The following is a 20,291-nucleotide window of genomic DNA, read 5'->3' as shown; positions in this document are numbered from 1 at the left end:
GATTATTCAACGGAACCTAAAAACAATTTCCGATGGGTTCCCATGATCACAAGGCATGGAACTGAAAATGTGTTTCCCATGAAATTTTAAATCCTATGGCCTGTGATAAAGAGAGGATAATAAAGTTAAAGGTTTGTTTTGTTTAACGACACCACTAGAGCATATTGAACGATTAATCATCGGCTGTTGGATGTCAAACATTTGGTAATTTTGAAATAGACTTAGAGAGAAAACCTGTTACATTTTCTAATTAGTGGCAAGTGATCTTTTATATGCACTACTTACCGCAGACTGGACAGCATGGCCTTCGTGGTGCACTGGCTGGAGCGAGAAATAGCCCACTGAAGGGAATTGATCTCACTGTGACCACTGAGGTAAATCTCACCCCAGACAGGATAGCATGGCCTTCGTAGTGCACTGGCTGGAGCGAGAAATAGCCCACTGAAGGGAATTGATCTCTCTCTGACCGCACTGAGGTACCTCTCACCCCGGAGAGGATAATATGTGATTTACTGGATATATTTTCATGTTTCTGTCCTAGTTAAATAATCTGTACTAACCACAAGCTTTAGCGAGTTAGCCAATTCCAATTTAGAGTTAATTATTCTGTGTAGTACCTTAGTTATTTGTTGGTCTTTTTGTGTGTGTTTTTTTGTTAGAAACTGCGGAAACAAAACCTTGATTTTTATGAATTATATGTGATTGCGAACAGAATGAAAGTTATAACAATACTGTAAATAGTGTAAAGAGTGATGATGTAGAAACTACATAAACCACTCTTAGGTCTAATTTTAGAATTGCTGTGAATTTTCTTTTGTTATCTGTCACAGATAATTCTTTAAAATAAAATTCTATTTATTCACCTGAAAAAACACCAAAATTACAAAACAATTATTTTAAATTTAACACTGGAAATAGACGAAGGAATGCAAACTGCTTTTAACTTATTTGATATTGTTTAGCTTTTTTTCTTTCTTTTTTTTACCAAATCATGACATCATATTTAGTGTCACCTGGGTGAAAAATGTTTTCTACATTATGTCTGAGTTATAAACATTAACAACAGTAATATGCACTAAATTTTCAATATGTCATTGTTTTTTTGTTTTTTTCTCAGAATAATGAGGAGGACCGAAATTTGGAAAAGCGAATGGAAGTCATTAAAGGCTCTGTTGGCAGTGGAATTCACCGTAAACTGATTATCGGGACTGGGATATATTCAAAAGATGTGAGGTAAGCAATTCAATTTATTTGTTATGTTTACTTTTCCCATAAATAGGGCGGCACAATTACAAAAAATTACAAAAAACCCACGAAGATAATACTATAATAATATGAACTTTATTTTATGTATTTGTAAAACATTTAAGTTAGTATATGTAAGCTAAATTATAAACTTGTACCTACTCAACATGGTTTTTGTCAAAAATTAATCTAGTAGTCTAAAGGTTAATGTGCTGAGGTGTAATTAAACAAATATTCCTTTCTTTTTTTCTTTTAGTGATAGTTTTTGCATTAGGTTTGTGTTTGAGAGTTCATGAAACCTGGAGACAGATGTATGATTCTTCTAAGGAGGGATGTATTGTTTATTAAGTGTTTCGAGAGGGGATATGTTGGTTAAACAGAGAACCTGTAGTGTTTAAAAGTACACCAACATGTGTTACATACATGGCAGTTTTACTCATAAAAACTGAGCCAGCCAGGATCTTAAATGTATCCGACTAAAAGCAAATACATTTATTGCAATCATCTGTTAAACACTGGGTTTAGACGTAGCCCATGTGACAGCATAAGAATATTTGTTCTCTCACAATGTAAACAGTATGTTGCAACTTTACCAAAAAAAAGTGTTAAATATTTTATTAAAATCTTTATGAAAGCTTACACCAGCTTTGATACTTATATTTGCTTTAAAAGTGGTTATTTTTTCTCACCTTTAGTTTAAATATGAGAGCCTTAAATTTTGAATTATACTGAAATAAACTTGTTTTAATTGTACCGAGATAAACTTGTTTTATGGTGAATTGTTAATCATATTAGAAACAGTTTCCTGTTTAAAATCATTCAGTACAAACATATGTTTAGCATAGGTACTTGATGACAGGATAATAAAGTTAAACCATTTCCCAATGACACAAGTACATGATACGGTGGTTACTGCATCGAGTTAGCTACTGGCCCACTGTGATTGAAAGTCTGTTGTAAATCAATAAATGTCAACTATTGTTTTTAATTAACAGTTTGTTAAAATAGCAGACCCCTACCCTCCCACCCCCATGTCCGATAAACATTCAGTACTATTTTTGTTATGTTTTATTTTGTTTTAATATCACCCTATCCTACATGTTTTATTCCCAGCCAGGACGAAGTGAGGATTTTACCCCGCCCATAATGCAAATTTTAAAACACTAAACTACATGAGAAAAATGTAAAAATAAGTGCAAAATTAATTTTACAGCTTAAGTTGCATCATATGCTTCTTGAAAAATACTGTATGACGTTGATATAATCAGGTATTAAAAACACTTCATCAGGATCATAAAAAAAACAAGGTTTGCAACTCCGCCCATCTTAGATGGAAGTAAAGTTTAACCTTTCAGGTCAACCAATCAAAAATTAAATAAATAACACCAGAAAAAGATCCTACAAAATACCAAAAAGTAAACAGAAGAAGCCAAAAGTATCGAACAGGTGTAGCAACGTTAGTACTGGAATAAAACATAATAATAATATATATAGAGGTTATTACCAGAGTGTATTTCGGTATTGTCAATATCATATATTAGGAATAAAAATCGTATTATGCGAGCCCCTGGCGAGCATAATACATTCTTTTTATTCCTAATATATGATATTGACGATACCGAAATACACGAGGGTAATAATCTCTTTATCATATAAGCTCAAGCTTAATAAAACATGTTTTTGTAAACCGTACATGCAACTTTAATTCCAGTCCGCCATTACTAGATATTCAAATGACGTAAGAATATGTGGCGCAGTGTATTTTTAAATTCAAATGACATCATTTTGGAGGTCCTTGCATCAAAATAAAGTTATGGCTAACGTTTTTTGTTTTCTGAACGCTGGACAGCTTTTAGTGTCAAATTGCCATTGAAATGTTTTTATTTGATAACTATGAATGCATACGTCAATCATGGAGTGTCACCCAAGTACGTTTGCTTAAATGTCAATAAACCTAGTGCCTAGACCTCGACTAATTTATATCTAATTTGCAAAGTTATCAAAAAAGTATGTGATCTGAAAAATATCACATACTTTGATTGCACTGAAAATGTAAGATATATGATAAATATATATATATATATATATATATATATATATTAACAATAATTTTCAAATTACATGTTATGTTAATATTTGTAATATATACCGTAAATCAAAATAATGCAAAATAATTTTCTGTCATGTTATTAATTAATCACGGAGTTAATGTTGAAAGAAAGAAGCAGACAACAGACCAAAGCTTAGCAGGGTGAGAGTATAGTTTTAAATATTTTATCTTGAAAAAAATAAATAATAAGTTCACTGGTGTATATAATTGTTGTACTCACGAAAAAGGAAATCATGCGTCTGTTTTGCTTTAGCTACATCTGACGCAGGCGCATGTGCACATGGGTTTCAGGGTCGAACCTTCCCTCAAGCAATTTTAAATAAATATGATTTGACCTTACCCTCTATAAAGATTTATTTGTGTGTAGGGTCAATATTTTTTTAACCACCACTAGAACACATTGATTTGTTAAAGGGACACACCCTAGTTACGTTTATTTGTTAACCATTACGGCGTTGTTTTTCGCTATTAAACCCCATTTTTCACAAATAAAATTGCACTTTACTTACATTTTATTATTTAGAATACACATTTCCATTCACCTGAAGTGCTTTTTGGTAATCCTGATGTTTGTAAAACCACGAAATGCATTTTTTGCATTTTTTCACAAGACGTGTTGTCGAGAAAAAAACGTTAAGCAAGCACGGTCCAATCTATTTTTAGAGGGGATATTTCCATTTCAATGTCACAGACGTTGGTATATCACATGACCGTTATCATTTTGGTTCGGTTTGTTTTCTCGTGCACGGTTCGCGCAATCAACATCCGATTTGTTGTTGTTCATTTGTGAGATTTTTCTTCACAGTTCGTGAACATTTTCAGTAACAATAAAGTTCAGACAAGTAAGTGTCTCAATACAAAACGTTACAAACCCTTAAAACCAATAATTGTGCTAAGTCTTACGATATCTGGAGAGGGGATACAACCAGGACAGAACAGTTGGAACATGTCCAGGAGAGGTGAAACGAACGCACCCCAAGTCTGTGCGCACTCTGTGAAATTTGTCGTGACGTAGGCATTGTTGTGCTTCGAGCGACATCTACCGGTGACATCAGAATACTAACTTTCAAAATTATTTCAAGCAATTGGGACATGGGGATTCCCATGGTATTTATCGATATAAAACCTGCTTTTTCACTCTATTTGATAAAAACGTGATCTAAGTGTGTTACAGGTTTGTAGATTAACCAAATTATAATTTATTTTTGCTGGATGGAACTAGGGTGTGTGGCTTTAATCATTGGCTTTAATTTTGACACTCTAGAGTCTTAGAGAGGAAACCCACTACACTGGCATAGGAAGCGGCAGCGATGTTTTTTTTAATATATATTTGTGTGTGTGTGTGTGCCCCCCCCTCCCACACCCCCCCCCCACACACACACACGTTTTGGCACCTTCCTACACCCGTGCGCTACATTTTTCCATTAGTAGCGAGGGATCTTTTATATATGCACCAACACATAGACATGTACCACGGCCTTTTATATACCAGTCGTGGTGCACTGGCTGGAATGAGAAATAGACCAATAGGTCCAAGAATTCATTTGTCCCCAACACACACACACACACAATCCTAGCTATATTTGGCCCTACTAAATAATTTATATTCCTGCCCCAGGAAATTCTTTGTTTCACACTGTAATATACTGCAAGTTATTCATTTCTGAGCAGATTGTTTTCTAAATTGCGCACAAAAAATGGCCAGTACGAGAAAAAGCCCAATGGGCCCACAGATGTGGATCGATGCTAGACTGACCACTTTACCACATGGCTTTCATGGGACAATGCAACTTCCTACCAAATATACTTGGAAATGATCTGGTACTTATTGATACGAAGAAATCAGTTTAAATACATGTACATTTGTTTATAAAAACTATATGTCTTTTTTTACAATAAAGGGCACCATTCACTTCCACATGGGTCCAAAACGTTTTAATTGTGGTACTCAAGACATATAAAAATATAAACAAGTACAAAACATTTTAATTGTGGTACTCAAAACATATAAAAATATAAACAAGTACACATTGTACAATTGTTTTTAGTACTGCCTTACAATAAGTAGTTACTTATTTCAGGTATCTGTTTTCTATATCAATCAAAATTGTGCCAAGTAAAATTCATCTTTGCCTCAAGATTTACTACCTATATATATATATATATATATATATATATATATATATATATATATATATATATATGTGTGTGTGTGTGTGTGTGTGTGTGTATATATATATATATATTTCTATTCAGCACCCCCCTGCTCCGCAGTGCCTAAAAATAACTGCATTTTCCCCGCAATGTTTTAAATAACAATAATGGTTCATTGATTCTTGATTTGTGAACGTAATAAAAACATAATGCTTAAGGCCTATATGCACATTTTGTCAAAAGAACATGGACATAAAACGGTTTTCTATGGGGTTGTTTTGAATAAATGCTAATAATATTAATAAATGCTAATAATACTAATGGAAATGATAATGATATTTTTTGCAGTGACACACAGACTCGCAAATAAATAAATAAAAAAGTAAACTACAAATTAAAGAAACAGTATTATTATATTATTTTTTGGCTAAAATTAATTAACACAGAGTACTGAAAATCAATCAACGCTGTTGTGGAATTTCACAGTATTTCCTTGCAGTAAAAACACCAACACTAGAATAAAAATGTAGACTAAATTAGGTTATAAAGCAACACGTTATCAAATAATTCTATTGTTTACCACATACCATGACATTTTTTACTGAAAAATACATGTACTGTTTCTTCATTACTCATCTTTACGTTGATCTGACGGTGCTGGCAAAAAATATCCCAGTGCTTGACCTGAAATATTAAAGGTCACTACCGTTCTAGATGATACCAAGTTGCTTGCCTTTTCTATTATTATATACCCAACTTCGAAAAAATTTAAGTTTTTAAATTACTTTGTATAATATATACATTTGACATTTTATAGCATCTTTATAAACCAGTTTAGAGATTAAAAAAGTTTAATTATTTTTCAATTATTTCAAGTCTTGTTTTCAAATTTATATTTTTGCATTCAGTGTTGGGGAAAACGCTTGTACCAATATAGGTTACGTGTTAGTGGTTGGGACGCTAATTTATGGAAATAAAACTAGCTTTCTAATAATTATTGTAAATATTATTATCTATTTTCTTTTTTTCTTTCTCTTTGACCATAGCAATACTTTTAATGGGTTTGTATGTAGGCTAGTGCCTTAGAGGTTTCTTTTTTATTTTTATTTTTTTATTTTTATTTTGGGGTGTATATTGTGGTATATTGAGAATAATTAAATTATCCTGTCATCAAGTGCCTATGATTTTTAGCACAGATCAAAAGTGAATCTTTAATGTAAAATGCAAAGTTCAGTTGACTCTGTCAAAGCAATTTTGAACCATGAATCTTGAAAGAAATGAGTATTTAGTATTGCTCGATAGACATAATGATTTGTTTCAGCAACAACCATCCTGCCATACCACAAGCATCTCTAGAATTTGCATCCCTGTGTTTGAGAAATGCCATGCTGCACCTGAATCCTCTGGAAGTGGAGAAAGTCGTCACAACAGATGAATCAAGTGATGGAATGTATGTATTCATACAAAATGTGCTGGCTTAGGCAGTGTTTACAATTAATGTCAATCTTAAATCCAAGTAAATGTTACATGTATGCTGGTTATATGTTCTGTTAGTATTATAAAATCGTATTTGAAACCATTTTTTGCTTATATGGAATATAATGAATATTGGATGTGTTTTGTCATTTGGTAATTTTTTTAGTTTTCCGTATGAAGATATTTATTAAGTATAATATCTGTCGTTCTTCTTTCAGTTGTTCAACAGACATTTTTGTAAAACTTAATTAATAAGCTGGTGCTTTTAATTTGTATTATTTATCCATTAGCTGGACATTTTGTGGCATTCTTTGGGACTGGAAAGACTTCTGCTTGTTGATGGGGATATTGGTATCCCTTTTGTTTATTTCAATTTGTTCTTGAATCGTGATTCTTATATGGGGTGCCCGTATTTAGCACATTCAGTGTGATGGGTCACAAGATCAATTGGCTATAGACCCAGGATTCTTTCCCTCCCCAACTAATGGTACACTGTGATTGGTATGGGAACGTGCATATAAACGATACCTTGCTGTTTTTTCGGTAGGAGTGGCCCATGTGGTAGCAACAGGTTTTCTGTCGCTTGGCCTCTTGACAGAGTGTTGAATGTTCCATGTCAAACACCAAATAGCTACAGTTTAAAAATTTCCTTGAACAAATATTCCTTTCCTTTCCACAGAGCTATTTTGTAATTTTTCAGAAAACCAGTTCCTGTAGAACCAACGTCAGTAGCGGCTCCTCCTGGCAACCCGATGAAACCGAATGAAGTGGCCCACCTCCGGAGTTCCATCCTGGCCGCCAGTTCGTACGTGGCACTGAACCTCAACAACCACCTGATGGCGTTACACTATGCAGAAGACCTGCTCAAGCAGCCCAAGCTGTCGGGAGCACAGAAGTAAGGCCACTTTTTCTACATTAATGTTATATCATGTTAAAGAAAAAGATAGACATTTTCTACATTAATGTAATGTAATGCGCTTTGTCAAGTAACACAGTTTCACTACTCAACACCCCTCAGAACAATAGGTGTGAACTGTGGAAAAGCTGTGTGCAACAAATTGCAACGCAAATTATTAGTAGCTAGAAATAGCATCAAGAACCACAACCACAGATTTGAAACAATGCAAAATTAAAAATATTTAATCTTACTGTTATTTTATTTATTATTTTAAAATACATGTATAAACAAATGAAATGCATACATGTATCGGCATTCAGACAATTTTCTGAGTAAGATAGACTGTCCACAAGGCATTTGTAAAGTTTACTGTTGGTTATAATCTGGAAATGGGGCTTTGTTGGATAATCGGTTATACCGGTTATTAGCATAAATTTGACATGCACCGGGGCTATACAATTAAGTGGATTTGACTGTATAATGTTAAAGAAAAAGATCCACATTTTCTACATTAATGTAATTTAATGTTAAAGAATTATTTCTTTTAGTGTTACTAACATATTTTGAATATTGAATGTGGCATTGTGGTAAAATCCGTACTGAGACATTATTGCCTGTGCCAACACTTTTGATGTTTTACCATCAAATTATAGGTAAAATGGAAACACATTAAAAATGTTAAAACATTTTCCTATTTTTGTTAGGATTACACTTAAAGGGGTACTGGAGCGTACAGGGCTTCGTATAAAATGGATTAATAGCCTTACAAAGTATAAGGGAAAATTATATATAAATTAAAAAAAATATATATTTATATTTAAAAACGAGCTCAACCGTGTACGAAAGTAAAAAACGGAACTCTTCTTTTTGTAACACTACAACAGTCATGCGTGACGTCACAGGTGAAACAGCCATGTGGGGAAAATATGTAATGGCCGCATAATGGAAGCTCTTATCATCGATTAAGTTAATTGTTATTACATCTTTGTTCGCGAGAAATCGCGTATCTATGAATGGAAAATGGTCCTTTGTGCAGCTGTCAACTGTAGTAATGACTCAAGAAGGGTCAAAGGCATTGGGTATTACTCGATACAGGCGAGAGAGAAAACGTACCAAAGTATATGGGTACATAATCTTCGGCGAAAGAACTATGTTGTCACAAAACACTCTGTTCTGTTCAATAAAAACAAAACAATAAATGAATGTTGTCTTGTTCATATATTTATTATACCAAATTGAACATCAAAGTGTGCACTTATGACAAATAGTTGCGTAGTAACGTGTGACAACTTCACCAACATAAAAATGCTACACTGAGAAAATCCTGGCGATCTCGCCACAGCCTGAAAAAGTGAAATAATAAGAAATGTAAACTTAAAAAATGTTACATTACATGATGAAACAAACCATAAATGTGTACTTTACGTGTATTTATTATAATAAACTGTAAACTTAAACAAGAAAAAAACTAAATCGACACGGGGCGAGATCGCCAGGCTCCGTTGGAAAATCCTGGCGATCTCGCCCCGGCTTGCAAGTGAAATCGTCAGAAATGTAAACTACCAATGTATTACATTTTACAACAAGAAAATCAAAACATGACTACTGCACATGTATTTACTTAATGAAGTAAACATAAAACAGCTTGTAACTTGAATATTGTTGAGTTATAATGTACTGGCGACTTCGCTAAACAGACATGCAACACGGAAGTAAATATGGCGATCTCGCCACAGCGTGTCCCAACACAAAACTAGTAGTATAAGTGGTATAACCCTGTAGTTTTGGCACAAAAACATGCTGATAATGACAGTAGATATATACTATAATATATGTTGTAATATATGTCTTCTAGCAAGTCTAATATGTATGATAACTTCGCCTAACGATGAAAATAAGTCCTGGCGAAGTCGCCCCAGGCGAGTTCGCCAGGGCGAGATCGCCAGGCTCCGGTGTTACAAGGTCAATATAGATGTTTCACATAAATTAGTATATAAAAATGTATGTAAAGCACATATTTAGTCTTTAAGTAATAAAAGATTACATAAATCGACCACATTTTAATAATTTTCAAGGAAATGTACCAAAATTTGAATTTAAAACAAAAATGGGGCTAATTCAGTAATTGCTGTTTGGTTTGACCTAAGAAGAAAGGTAAAAGCGTTTTAGAAATATTTTTTTTTTTTTTACTATTTTTGTGTGCAAATTTACAAACCAATCGGTTCAGAAATAAATAACTTGTAGTAAATTGTATAGTATGAAAAAGGGCGTTCCCTGTGGTACGGACCATAGTAAGCTACATACCTATTTGGTACTGCTTCTGTGTAGTCATCGCGTCGTATGTCGGCTCTGGCTACGAGGGCTGTCCTGAGCACTTCTGGATACAAACATATAATCGGGAAATCATAATGTTCTAGAATGCACTGCAAGTTGGTGGTTTGCATTTTGTCGCCGATTTGGTCTACTTCTAAACAACAGATACTTTCTTTTACCGTGTCCATTGGTCTGCAATTGCCACACAAACACCAATCTCGGTTTCCCAATCGCGCAATATTTTCGACATTTTCTTCCAATTCATCGCCTGAAGATAATCCTATGTCGAAGTCCGACTCACTATCATGTTCGGAACGTTCGGGCTCAAACATAAACGGTTGGTAAGCCATTGATCAAAGCGCTAATGTAAACAAATCTATCAAAAAGCACATGGTTTCACATATTGTTTACTGGCTGGCTGTTCACGTGCTACGTCACAGCCAATGCACGCGGCTTTTCGCGTAGTTATTTTATCCATGCGCGTAAAATAGAAACCGTGTTAATATTGTCAATTAATCCTAAACCCGTTAACATATTAAACATTTTATTGCATCATTCTTCATTTTAGGCTCCATATTTGTTTAATTTGGCATTAGAGCCAGCCTACACCTTTCCTTTAATATACAGAGCAAATTCCTTCTCTGGTTTAAAAGATTTCGATTTGTTTTGCTATTCCTTTTGCATTTTAGTTTTGTACCTTTCTTATTCCTTCATTTGTTTTACTTTGCTTCATTTGTGATTTATGATTATGTTTTTTAATGTTCACCTATATCAAGTGTATTACATTTATAATATCTTGGTTACCTGTATGTTTACTTTGTAATTAAAAAAAAATTGTTTGCTTAAATTTAAATGTTTTGGATTTAGATATATTAGTCACCTGTATATTCATTTTTATAAATTATAATTTTTTTGTAAGTCTGAACTATAACATATTGCATGCAGATATATTGGTCACCTGTACATTTTAATTTGTTTGGTTTTATGGTTGTTTTTTCAAATTTTTTGTTGGTTATTTGGTGTGCGATTAAATGCTTATCTATACTATAAAATGGTCTACATGTAGATATATTGGTCACCTGTACATGGCGGAGGCACTGGTTGAGTTGGATCGTATTGCGGATGCCATAACACATCTAAACCCAGAGTCTGTGACCGACATCAGCACTTGTCCTCCTGAGATGAAGTCAGACCAAGGTACGAGCTAGCTGGCTTTCTTTTAACCTTTGGACTACTGGATTAATTGTTAACAAAAACTACGTTGAGTGGGTACAAGTTTATAATTTTTACTGACATATATTCACTTAATTGTTTTATAAATACATGAAATAAAGTTAATATATGAATTAGTAAGTATTATTTTTGTGGGTTTTTGTAATTTTTATTATTTTTAGATCAGTTAATGGTGATTAAAATTAGGGAAAAAATAGAAAAAGTTGCATTTACCTACGGGCATTTGTGGCCAGCTGTCCAGTATTTATGTCCATTACTCCTGATAACAGTGTTTTTCTGACCAAAATTTAAAACCCCCCACCAAACTACGATATTTGCAATATTTGGTGATTTTCGTTGTTGGTAAAACGATCAAATTTATTATCAAATTAGCTGTCACAATCAGCTATCGATCCCTGAAAATGACCGCGATGTGCCACCATTGTTGTCAAGTGAAAATACTTGCCGAAAACCACTTTTTAAACTCAAAATTTCAAGGTATTTTCAATTAAAAAAATCTAAATAAAACCCACCATTTTGAAAAGAAATCTTTTTTCTTTTATTATATTTCCATTTCAAAACGGCGGGAAATATTAATTGTGGAATGCACTGCATGCAATATACAATATGTCAACTGACGTGACGTCGGGCGAGATATCTCGCCTGCAGTAGTCAGAAAGTTAAAGTCAGAAGTAAAAGATCTCTTGCTGTTATTCTATAGTAGTAGCATATTTGATGGCAGAAGATTTCTTCACTTATAGTCTTGACTAATTTTTGCTCAGCAGCTGTTTTCTTTATACAATATATGAATAAAAGCAAACCCAAACCCTATGTATAGTCAGATGCTATTATCTTGATTTCTATTATCTTGTCGGCCCAGTATTAATATCTTGCTCAGATTAATTTCATATTTTACAGATATAATGCCATTTCTTTTCAACATTATTTGTCCTCAACAAGTGTACCTCCCCCCAACACAAGTGGTCTGGTCCAAACATCCCAACAGCCAATGGCATGGCCTAAAATTCTTCACTGTATGCTCACTGTAGTTTCGGTCATGTGACTACAACTTCTCTTCACTGTCGGGTTCGGACGTCTTTTCTTTGGCTCTGTCAAACTTTGTGTTTTTTCGTGATACATTTGTATTATTATGGTGGATTCGTTACCTCCATTGTCTTATTATGCTTGTCTCTATATTCTTTTTGGCATTTACACTTGTTTTAAGTGTTATTTATTCCAAATTTCCTTGTGTTATGCCGGGTAACAATGTGTTGCCACCATTTGCAAATTGGCGTCCTTTGTTTTCCGGCTCTTTGCAGTTCATGGTTGTTTTTTCTTTCTATTTCACAGATTGAAAAATATTTCTAATGTCGGATGTTAGCTTGACACGTGTTATGCGTTCCTGTACCTTTTGTCGGAAGTTTATGTCGGGGGACGACCCACACGAGTTCTGCCCAGGATGTCGTGTTCCGTGTCATGATGGGACTCGGTGTGACAGGTGTGCCGGGCTGCAGCCTACTTGAAGGTTCTTGCTACCAGAGCTACGAAGACTGAATTGGTTGCAGCCACTGTTTCCAGCGCTCCATCGATTGCTGAATCGGTTGCTGATGTTTTGAAGATCTTGTTACCAGCGATGTTAAAGGAGACAATGGCTTCCATGGCGGCCGCCTCGTCAGTTGTGGGTTCCGGATCAGTGGCGGATCCAGTTACGGCGGGTTCCGGTCAGGGCCAGTCTACATCATCGGTGCCGGTAGTCCATCCAGTGGCTTCATCCAAGCGCCCGTCTGAAGTTACGGTTTCCAGTGAACGGCCTCTGAAGATTGCTTCCTCCAGTAAGAAGCGGACCGAGTCCTCCAAACGGACCAAGAAGAATGCATCTTCCATTCATCGTTCTTCCTGTGATCGATCGAAAGATTCTGGATCACGCCGTAGCCAAAGTCGTTCCATGGGTCCAGCGGTTCATCCACACCTATCATCATTGGATACGGGTTCTAGGCTTCCACCAGCTCTCGACGGGACCATCCACGGTCCATGTCTCCGATTGCGGCCAGCACTTCAGACTGTCTTGCCTGTGCCAGGGTCCTGAGGGACTTCCCAGATGATGTCTCAGCGCCTACCCTGGTTGAACATACTGATGCGGCAGACCACATGACGATGTGTGACTGTCTTGCTGCAGTTTATGAGATGTTGCCGTCGCTTCTCCATCCTCCAGCACCTGCTAAGAAGGGATCTGTACCGATGATAGCAACAGATGTTCCTCCTGAAGATGTCATACAATCCTTATTTGGTTTCTGAGGTTACGGCCAATCTCGACCAGGCCTTTAAAGATACTGTGTCGTTCGTGTCCTTCCCACACTGGTCTTCAAGAATGTATCCAGTTTTTAATATGCCATTCAAGGAAGTGCTCTTGGTGTCGATGATGATGTCCATCGGTTGGGGGAACCGACACAGGTGGAGCTATCCGATCGTCAGGTACAGACAATGGACACAGCTCAGCGTCGATGTCTTCACGTGCTGTCGAACTTGGATATCTTTCTGGCTGCCATGGCTACCCAACAGTCAGCAGAGATGTTGGCTTTCCTTACGTCATCCATCACTTCCATGTCGACCATGCTGACCCACCATCATCGCCAAGATTATTTGAGGAAATTGACTTTCAACTCACAGAGGAAGAAAGAACTCCTGGCTCAGCCATGGTCAGCGTCTACTTTGTTTGCTGGGAAAACTTCCGAGGTGGTGGCTGCTAACTAGAAGGATCAGCAGTCTACAGCAATGGTCAAGGCCCTTCAGCTGCAGCCTCCTTTCAAGCTTTGGCGAGGTTCCTTTCGCAGTAACTCGAATCGTCGTATCCCAGCCAGAAAGCCTGCCGGTCCTCCAGCCAGAGACCGAGGGTCTTCGTTCAGACGTTGATGTCAACCTCACATCTCGGACACTTACGACTCACACGACCTATGCCCGCCCCTCACTTCGATTCAGATCAGCGATTTCAACTTGACGCTTCCAGTGTGTCCTACACCAGTTGAACAGACCAACGTCGGAAGTCCACTTTGTCTTTACTGGCGAAACTGGGAGACTCTTTGCGGTGACCAGTTCATTACATCGATTTTGAAGACCGGATTTCACCTGCAATTGTCTGCAGACCCTCCCTTGACACTTATGCCTCGAGAGAAGTTTCACTCAGCTGGACATGTTCAAGTACTTCAAGAATCTGTGAAAAAGTTACTGGAGAAAGGTGCCATCCACAGAATTCCGTTGGAAGACTTAAAACCAGGCTTTTACTCGGACATCTTTCTCGTCCCGAAAAGAGACTCCGAACCTGCGGATGATTCACAACATGGATTACTTCAAGATGTTAACTGTTCGCGATGTGCTGACTGTGGTTCATCCAGACGATTGGCCGACTTCACTCGAAGGATGCTTATCTTCATGTGCCGATTCATGCCACCTTCCACCGTTATCTGAGGTTCGTATTTTGGGATCTCCGTGGCTCCATGGCTTTTTACCAGAATTAATGCTCTGATGTCGCAGTTCCTTCACCACAGAGGTATCTGCTTTTACCAGTACCTGGATGACTGCCTGATGAAGTCACACATTAAGACTCGGCTCTCGATCCATGTTGACTACATCCTGCAGTTCCATTGGTCTCTTGGGTGGATTATCAACTTAGAGAAGTCCCAGTTGAATCCGACACAGGACTTACTGTTCATCGGAGCTCGTCTGTGACCAGATCTCGGCCATGTCCAGGTTCCCATCGATCGTTGGATGTAGATTCAGTTGATGATCACGAGAGCATTGACGTCTCAGACGTCTTTCCAAGAGTGGCAGAGTCTTTTGGGTCTCTTGACGTCAGCGCAAGACTTGACAATCAGAGGTTGATTCCAGCTGTGTCGAATCCAGTTGCTCCTGAATCCTTACATCCGGTACAACAACCCACACTTGAAGCTTCTTCTGCCAGCTGATCTGCAGCCCAGTCTCTGATGGTAACAATACCGGTCCAACATCTTAGACGGAGTGTCTTTGCGGCCCTTCCAAGCGACTCACCATCTTTTCGCTGATGCGTCTCTAGAAGGTTGGGGAGCTCATCTCAGCGACCAAATGTTGTCAGGGCTGTGGTCTCCAGAAGAAGCCGATCTACACATCAATCTGCTGGAGATGTTAGCCATTTACAACGCAATCCTCCACTGGCGTCCGAGGTTGATTGGGAGCATCTCTGATGGTGGCCGCCGACAGTGTTACTGTGGTGGCTTACACCAATCACCAGAATCTGGTCTTGCCTTGACGTTGGCACCATATGAGCCTCTAGAAGAGTCCTCCTTAGAAGCCTTGACACGGAAGACTGTCTTCTTGCTGGATTTTGCTACAGATGCACGTGTTTCCAAGATTCATGCCTTAGATGTCGACCAGGTTCGGTTTCACCATGAGCACAGTTTTGTTGGAGTGTTTTCTCTTTTATAGATACATTACTTGTCCTCAAGGATTTATTCCTGCCCAAGCCTCCCTACTTCCTGTTCTCCGTGTGATGCACTCAGGGAAAAAGACGGAAGTTGTAGTCACATGACCAGAACTACAGGGAGCATACAGTGAAGATTTTAGGCCATCCCATTGGCTGTTGGGATGTTCAGACCGAATGCGTGGGGGGGTGGGGGGGAGTGCACTTGTTGAGGACAGGTAATGTATCTATAAAAGAGAAAACAATCCAAGTTTTCTCCTTTTACTTGTTTAATTTACCAGTGTAAGCAGTTAGAAGTTACAATGTTTGATGTATTTTGTATCCTCTTTTATCTGTTTGTTAATATTTCGATTATGATTTTCAGACAAACAAGACAAAGGTGATAAAGGAGAAAAAGATCTGTTGGCGGAAAGCACTGAAGCTAAAAGTAAGATGGAGTACATTATTATTTCCTTCTTGACATCAGCGAAGAATAACTAATGACGGTGACAGTTGATCACTTAACAAAAATAACTTGATTTCGGAACCAAAAAACAGATGTGTTTTCTGAAGTCATTAACATATTACTATATCAAGTAATTTTATCATGTATTGTAGTAATAAATAATTAGTCTGTCATATACATATTTAGTTTTCAATGAATGAATGAATGAATGAATGAATGAATGAATGAATGAATGAATGAACCAATGAATGAATCATTGAATGGTTTAACGATACTAGGCTCATCATGAATAGGATTAAATTAAAAATAATATTTAGTTTACAAGAACCAAACATTCGGTATACAACTGACAATAAAGAATTTGTTGATTTTCATGGAGTCCAATAAATAAATATGTAAGCATAGAGATAGAAAACACAATTTAAAACAGTTACCAACAGTAAAATGTGTACATTAATTTTTGGAAATGTTTGATATTCTTTTCTAGGTGCTCTTTATCCATGGAGCCCTAAAGACATGTCACGGGCAAAAGCCATTATGCAATACAACTTGGCAACAGCTCATGCAATGAGAGGAGAATATGATAAAGCCATGTCAAATTTAACTGAGGTGAGAACTGCATAATTTAGAATTTGGCTTATTAAACTTTAGTCTGAACTCGGTGCATAAAAAAATTAAAATATGGACTCTAATTGCATGCAAAGTGTAAGATTTTGACTCGTAGGGCATCATCTTGACTCAAGAGTGCCTAAAAATTGTAAGATTTCGGCTTGATGTGCATAGAGAATTTAACCTCTTGACTCAAAGTGCATGCAGTATGATTGATGGATTGAAGGATATTTTATTTCTTTAAAAAAACTAATGGATTGGGCCCAAGCACTCACCATAATAAATGCATTATTTATGATAATGATGTAATTGTATATTTACAAAATGAAATGAGAATGGAATGGAACATGCACAATGAGATGTCAAAGTGAATAGGCTGAAATTTAAGCCTTAATTTCATGCTCCAAAAAAAGAGAAGATATTTCTTGTTATATGTTCCAAAGATAATAATGCATGTGTGCAATAAATCGGAAGTGAACCAAATTTATGTGAAGTTTTTTTATATTTAGTAATGGGTTCACCAGTTTTTAAGATATCTCTTTGTGATTTTCTCTGAGGCGGCTGCCAAATATGGGTTTGATTGTATTGCATGAAATAACCAAAGACCTTGAAAGATTACACACCAAGCGAGTGGGGTGGGGTGGAGCCGGTTATATTAATTCACCTTTCAATTCAGGGGTGAGCAAAGAATAATTTTCAGAGTTGAAGGGGGCAGTGCCAGTTGCCCCTTCCACCTCCATCCCACCTCCATCCCACTTTAGATATCTATGGTAACAAACTTTGTTTTTGTTTTTATGTTTCTTCAGAGTTCAAAAAATATTGGGACTCCTCTTCCAGCCCAGATGTACTTTCTGAAGCTCTATCTTGATCTCATGGAGGGAAGACGGAAAATGGCACAGTTCGTCATCAAGGATCATTTTGGACATGTCACTCCAAACAGAGTGTGACCAACTTCAGCTCGTTTGCATGTTTGAGAAGTGCAAAAAACATATCATTTACTTAGCTGAATGGGCATTATGGGATGAATTTGTCACAGTGTGAATGAAATGTACAAGTGAAATTGAAGTGTAGTTCACATTCATTTATGATGCATGGTTATCGACATTATGAAATGAGTTTTCCCTTGATGTACATGCCTTCTTAGCTGACAGATTTATTGTTAAATATGGTCAAACAATATAACAGAAAATACTGAGTACTCAAATTTAACCCTTTCAAGTTTCCAATAGTATTCAGGGTTTTTGCCAGAGGATATAGAGAGTAAAATTACATACCTGAAATACTTGGAAATGAATGGATACGTTTTTTATAATTTGTAGAAAGATTACTGAAGAGGAACTGCTGTTTAAAATTTGTCATCCGACCTAGTAGAAGCACTTAGGATAAATTTCAAAAATAGCAGTAGTTGGTATGCATTTACTGTATGAAGGCATTATGAACCGAGGGTTAGATGTCCATTACTTGTAAAAAGAGGCATTTTGTTTTTCACTACAGTTTCTAGGTGTCTGAACTTCATACATATATTCTAAAAGTGGTCTGAAAAAGTTAAAAGTGTCATATTATTGACATTGACACAATGGCAGACAAGTGGATTTGTTAGTAAATCTGACAGTAGAAAATTAAGAAAATTAAAATTTTGTTAAATAAATATTCTGAAGCATTCTGTATATTTATAATCAGATGGGGGAGTGTTAAGCCTCCATAAACTTCACAGGTGTGCTCCAAATGTTTTTCTCAATTGTTTTGGATTGTGGCTAGATGTTTTGTCTGATACTGTCAAATGTTGGACATCTTTATAGCACTGTAAATCATTAAATATTAGTGATTGTAAAATTTTACAAAATCCAATTGGTGATATATTAGCAACATAAAACTGTAGAGAGGTTGTCATATCGAAAACAAACAAAATAGAAAAATAAGCTTAATTTGTAGGATTAGCTGAAATAATATTGTTTGTTTTGCAGCTTACAGACAACTCAAAGTTAGTAAAACAATTGTGGCAGTGGCCATGCTAACTATTGGTGTTTGTTATCATTTTATTTTAATCAATAGTACATAACCATTATTGGTGTTTAGTTAGTCGTCAACAAAACAAGCACACAAGAATTTTTCGGAACAGACTGCTGTATGTCTCTTTACATTTAGTGTCAAGAATTATTAGCATCTTGTCTTGCCTTGCTAAATTCGATAAAAGTTTATGCTTGCTAACATTTCCTGATTTACAGTATATGCCCTGAAGTTTTTGCTTCTATGTTACAGTGATATTGAGGTATTGTTACTAGTTTGAGGTAGCAGAGACGAGTGCTAAAACCCTGTCCTCAGTCTGAATATCAATGTTCTTATCGGTTTGTTAATTTTACTCTACAAATTAAAAAAAAATTGTATGGGCATCCAGTTTTGCCAACTACTTTTTAATAGTAAGTTTCTTGTTTAGTACTAGAACACCAGACTTGTGGGATATTAGTTTTTTTTATATCCCTGCTATGTTAATACAATGAAACTTGTTTAAACTGAATCAGGCCGGGCACTTAATATTTATCTGATTTACACAGGATCCAGTTTTCATAGGGTTGAGTTTTAGAATCTAGAAAATTCAAGAACTTGAAACCTGTCCAGTTTTGACAGGATTACGGTTAGTTCAGGGTCTGGTTTAGACAGGTTTCACTATTCACCTGATTATGAGTATGGAGGTTTGTGATGCTTCTTGAAATTCTTTGTCATGCCTAAATTGTGCAATATTAAAAATGTAGTCAGGGATGTGGGGTGGTTTTTTTATGCGATTTCACTTTTTTTGCATAAAATAATATTCACAAAATTAATTTGAATTTGATCTGAAATGCTGAAAAATGACCTTTACTTAGAAGTGGTATAGCGATTTTAGCTTTTTAAAGTCATTTCAGGTTTACCCATCAGCTTTAAGACATACCAGCTTCATCCTTAAATGAGTGCTCTGTAGGCTTACTGTATTTAAGTTTAGTTGCCTAACCAACCTTGGGTATTGTTAACACTGTCACTATTAAGTATTCATAGTAAATGAAGATTAAAACCTTTGTACAAAATGATGGTGTTGTGTTGTTGTTCACTATCATCATCACTTCATCATCAAGCTAGGAGCTAGGAGCAGCATTGTACTTAGGACCACGGTAAGAAAGACATTATTCAAATATAGATAGATATTTGTATTTGTAGTTATTGTAGTTAGATAGATATTTATAGGTAGACTTACGCTGATATTATTCAAATTTAGATAGATATCTGTATTTGTAGTTATTGTAGTTAGATATTTATAGGTAGACTTACGCCGATACTTATGGTAAAATATACTTAGCGATAGATTAATATTTTAACTTTCCCTTGTGTGTATTTATGCTATAGCTAA

At 36.1% G+C, this 20,291-nt stretch overlaps 2 protein-coding genes across 3 annotated transcripts in view; one reads left to right on the top strand and one right to left on the bottom strand.

Moving 5' to 3' along the window:
- Positions 1-19,971, top strand: part of LOC121388175 (CCR4-NOT transcription complex subunit 10-like) — a 44,829-nt gene extending 24,858 nt beyond the window's left edge. For both annotated transcript variants that reach the window (XM_041519428.1, XM_041519427.1), the window contains exons 9-15: positions 1,118-1,233; positions 6,831-6,959; positions 7,686-7,880; positions 11,263-11,393; positions 16,223-16,285; positions 16,791-16,912; positions 17,719-19,971. In XM_041519428.1, the coding sequence (XP_041375362.1) occupies positions 1,118-1,233; positions 6,831-6,959; positions 7,686-7,880; positions 11,263-11,393; positions 16,223-16,285; positions 16,791-16,912; positions 17,719-17,859 (897 nt within the window). In that variant the 3' untranslated portion in view covers positions 17,860-19,971. The remainder of the gene's footprint in view (positions 1-1,117; positions 1,234-6,830; positions 6,960-7,685; positions 7,881-11,262; positions 11,394-16,222; positions 16,286-16,790; positions 16,913-17,718) is intronic.
- Positions 9,089-10,990, bottom strand: LOC121388176. Its single transcript, XM_041519429.1, has 2 exons — positions 10,188-10,990; positions 9,089-9,226 (listed from the first exon to the last, which is right to left on the bottom strand). Exons 1-2 carry the CDS (start codon positions 10,544-10,546, stop codon positions 9,175-9,177), a joined length of 411 nt encoding a protein of 136 aa, XP_041375363.1. The 5' UTR covers positions 10,547-10,990; the 3' UTR covers positions 9,089-9,174.
- Positions 19,972-20,291: the final 320 nt, after the last annotated feature.

This window comes from Gigantopelta aegis, chromosome 14 (assembly GCF_016097555.1).
Source record: "Gigantopelta aegis isolate Gae_Host chromosome 14, Gae_host_genome, whole genome shotgun sequence".
Classification (NCBI taxonomy): domain Eukaryota; kingdom Metazoa; phylum Mollusca; class Gastropoda; order Neomphalida; family Peltospiridae; genus Gigantopelta; species Gigantopelta aegis.
The sequence above is the reverse complement of the archived record's forward strand: the minus strand, read 5'-3'. Positions and strand labels throughout refer to the sequence as shown.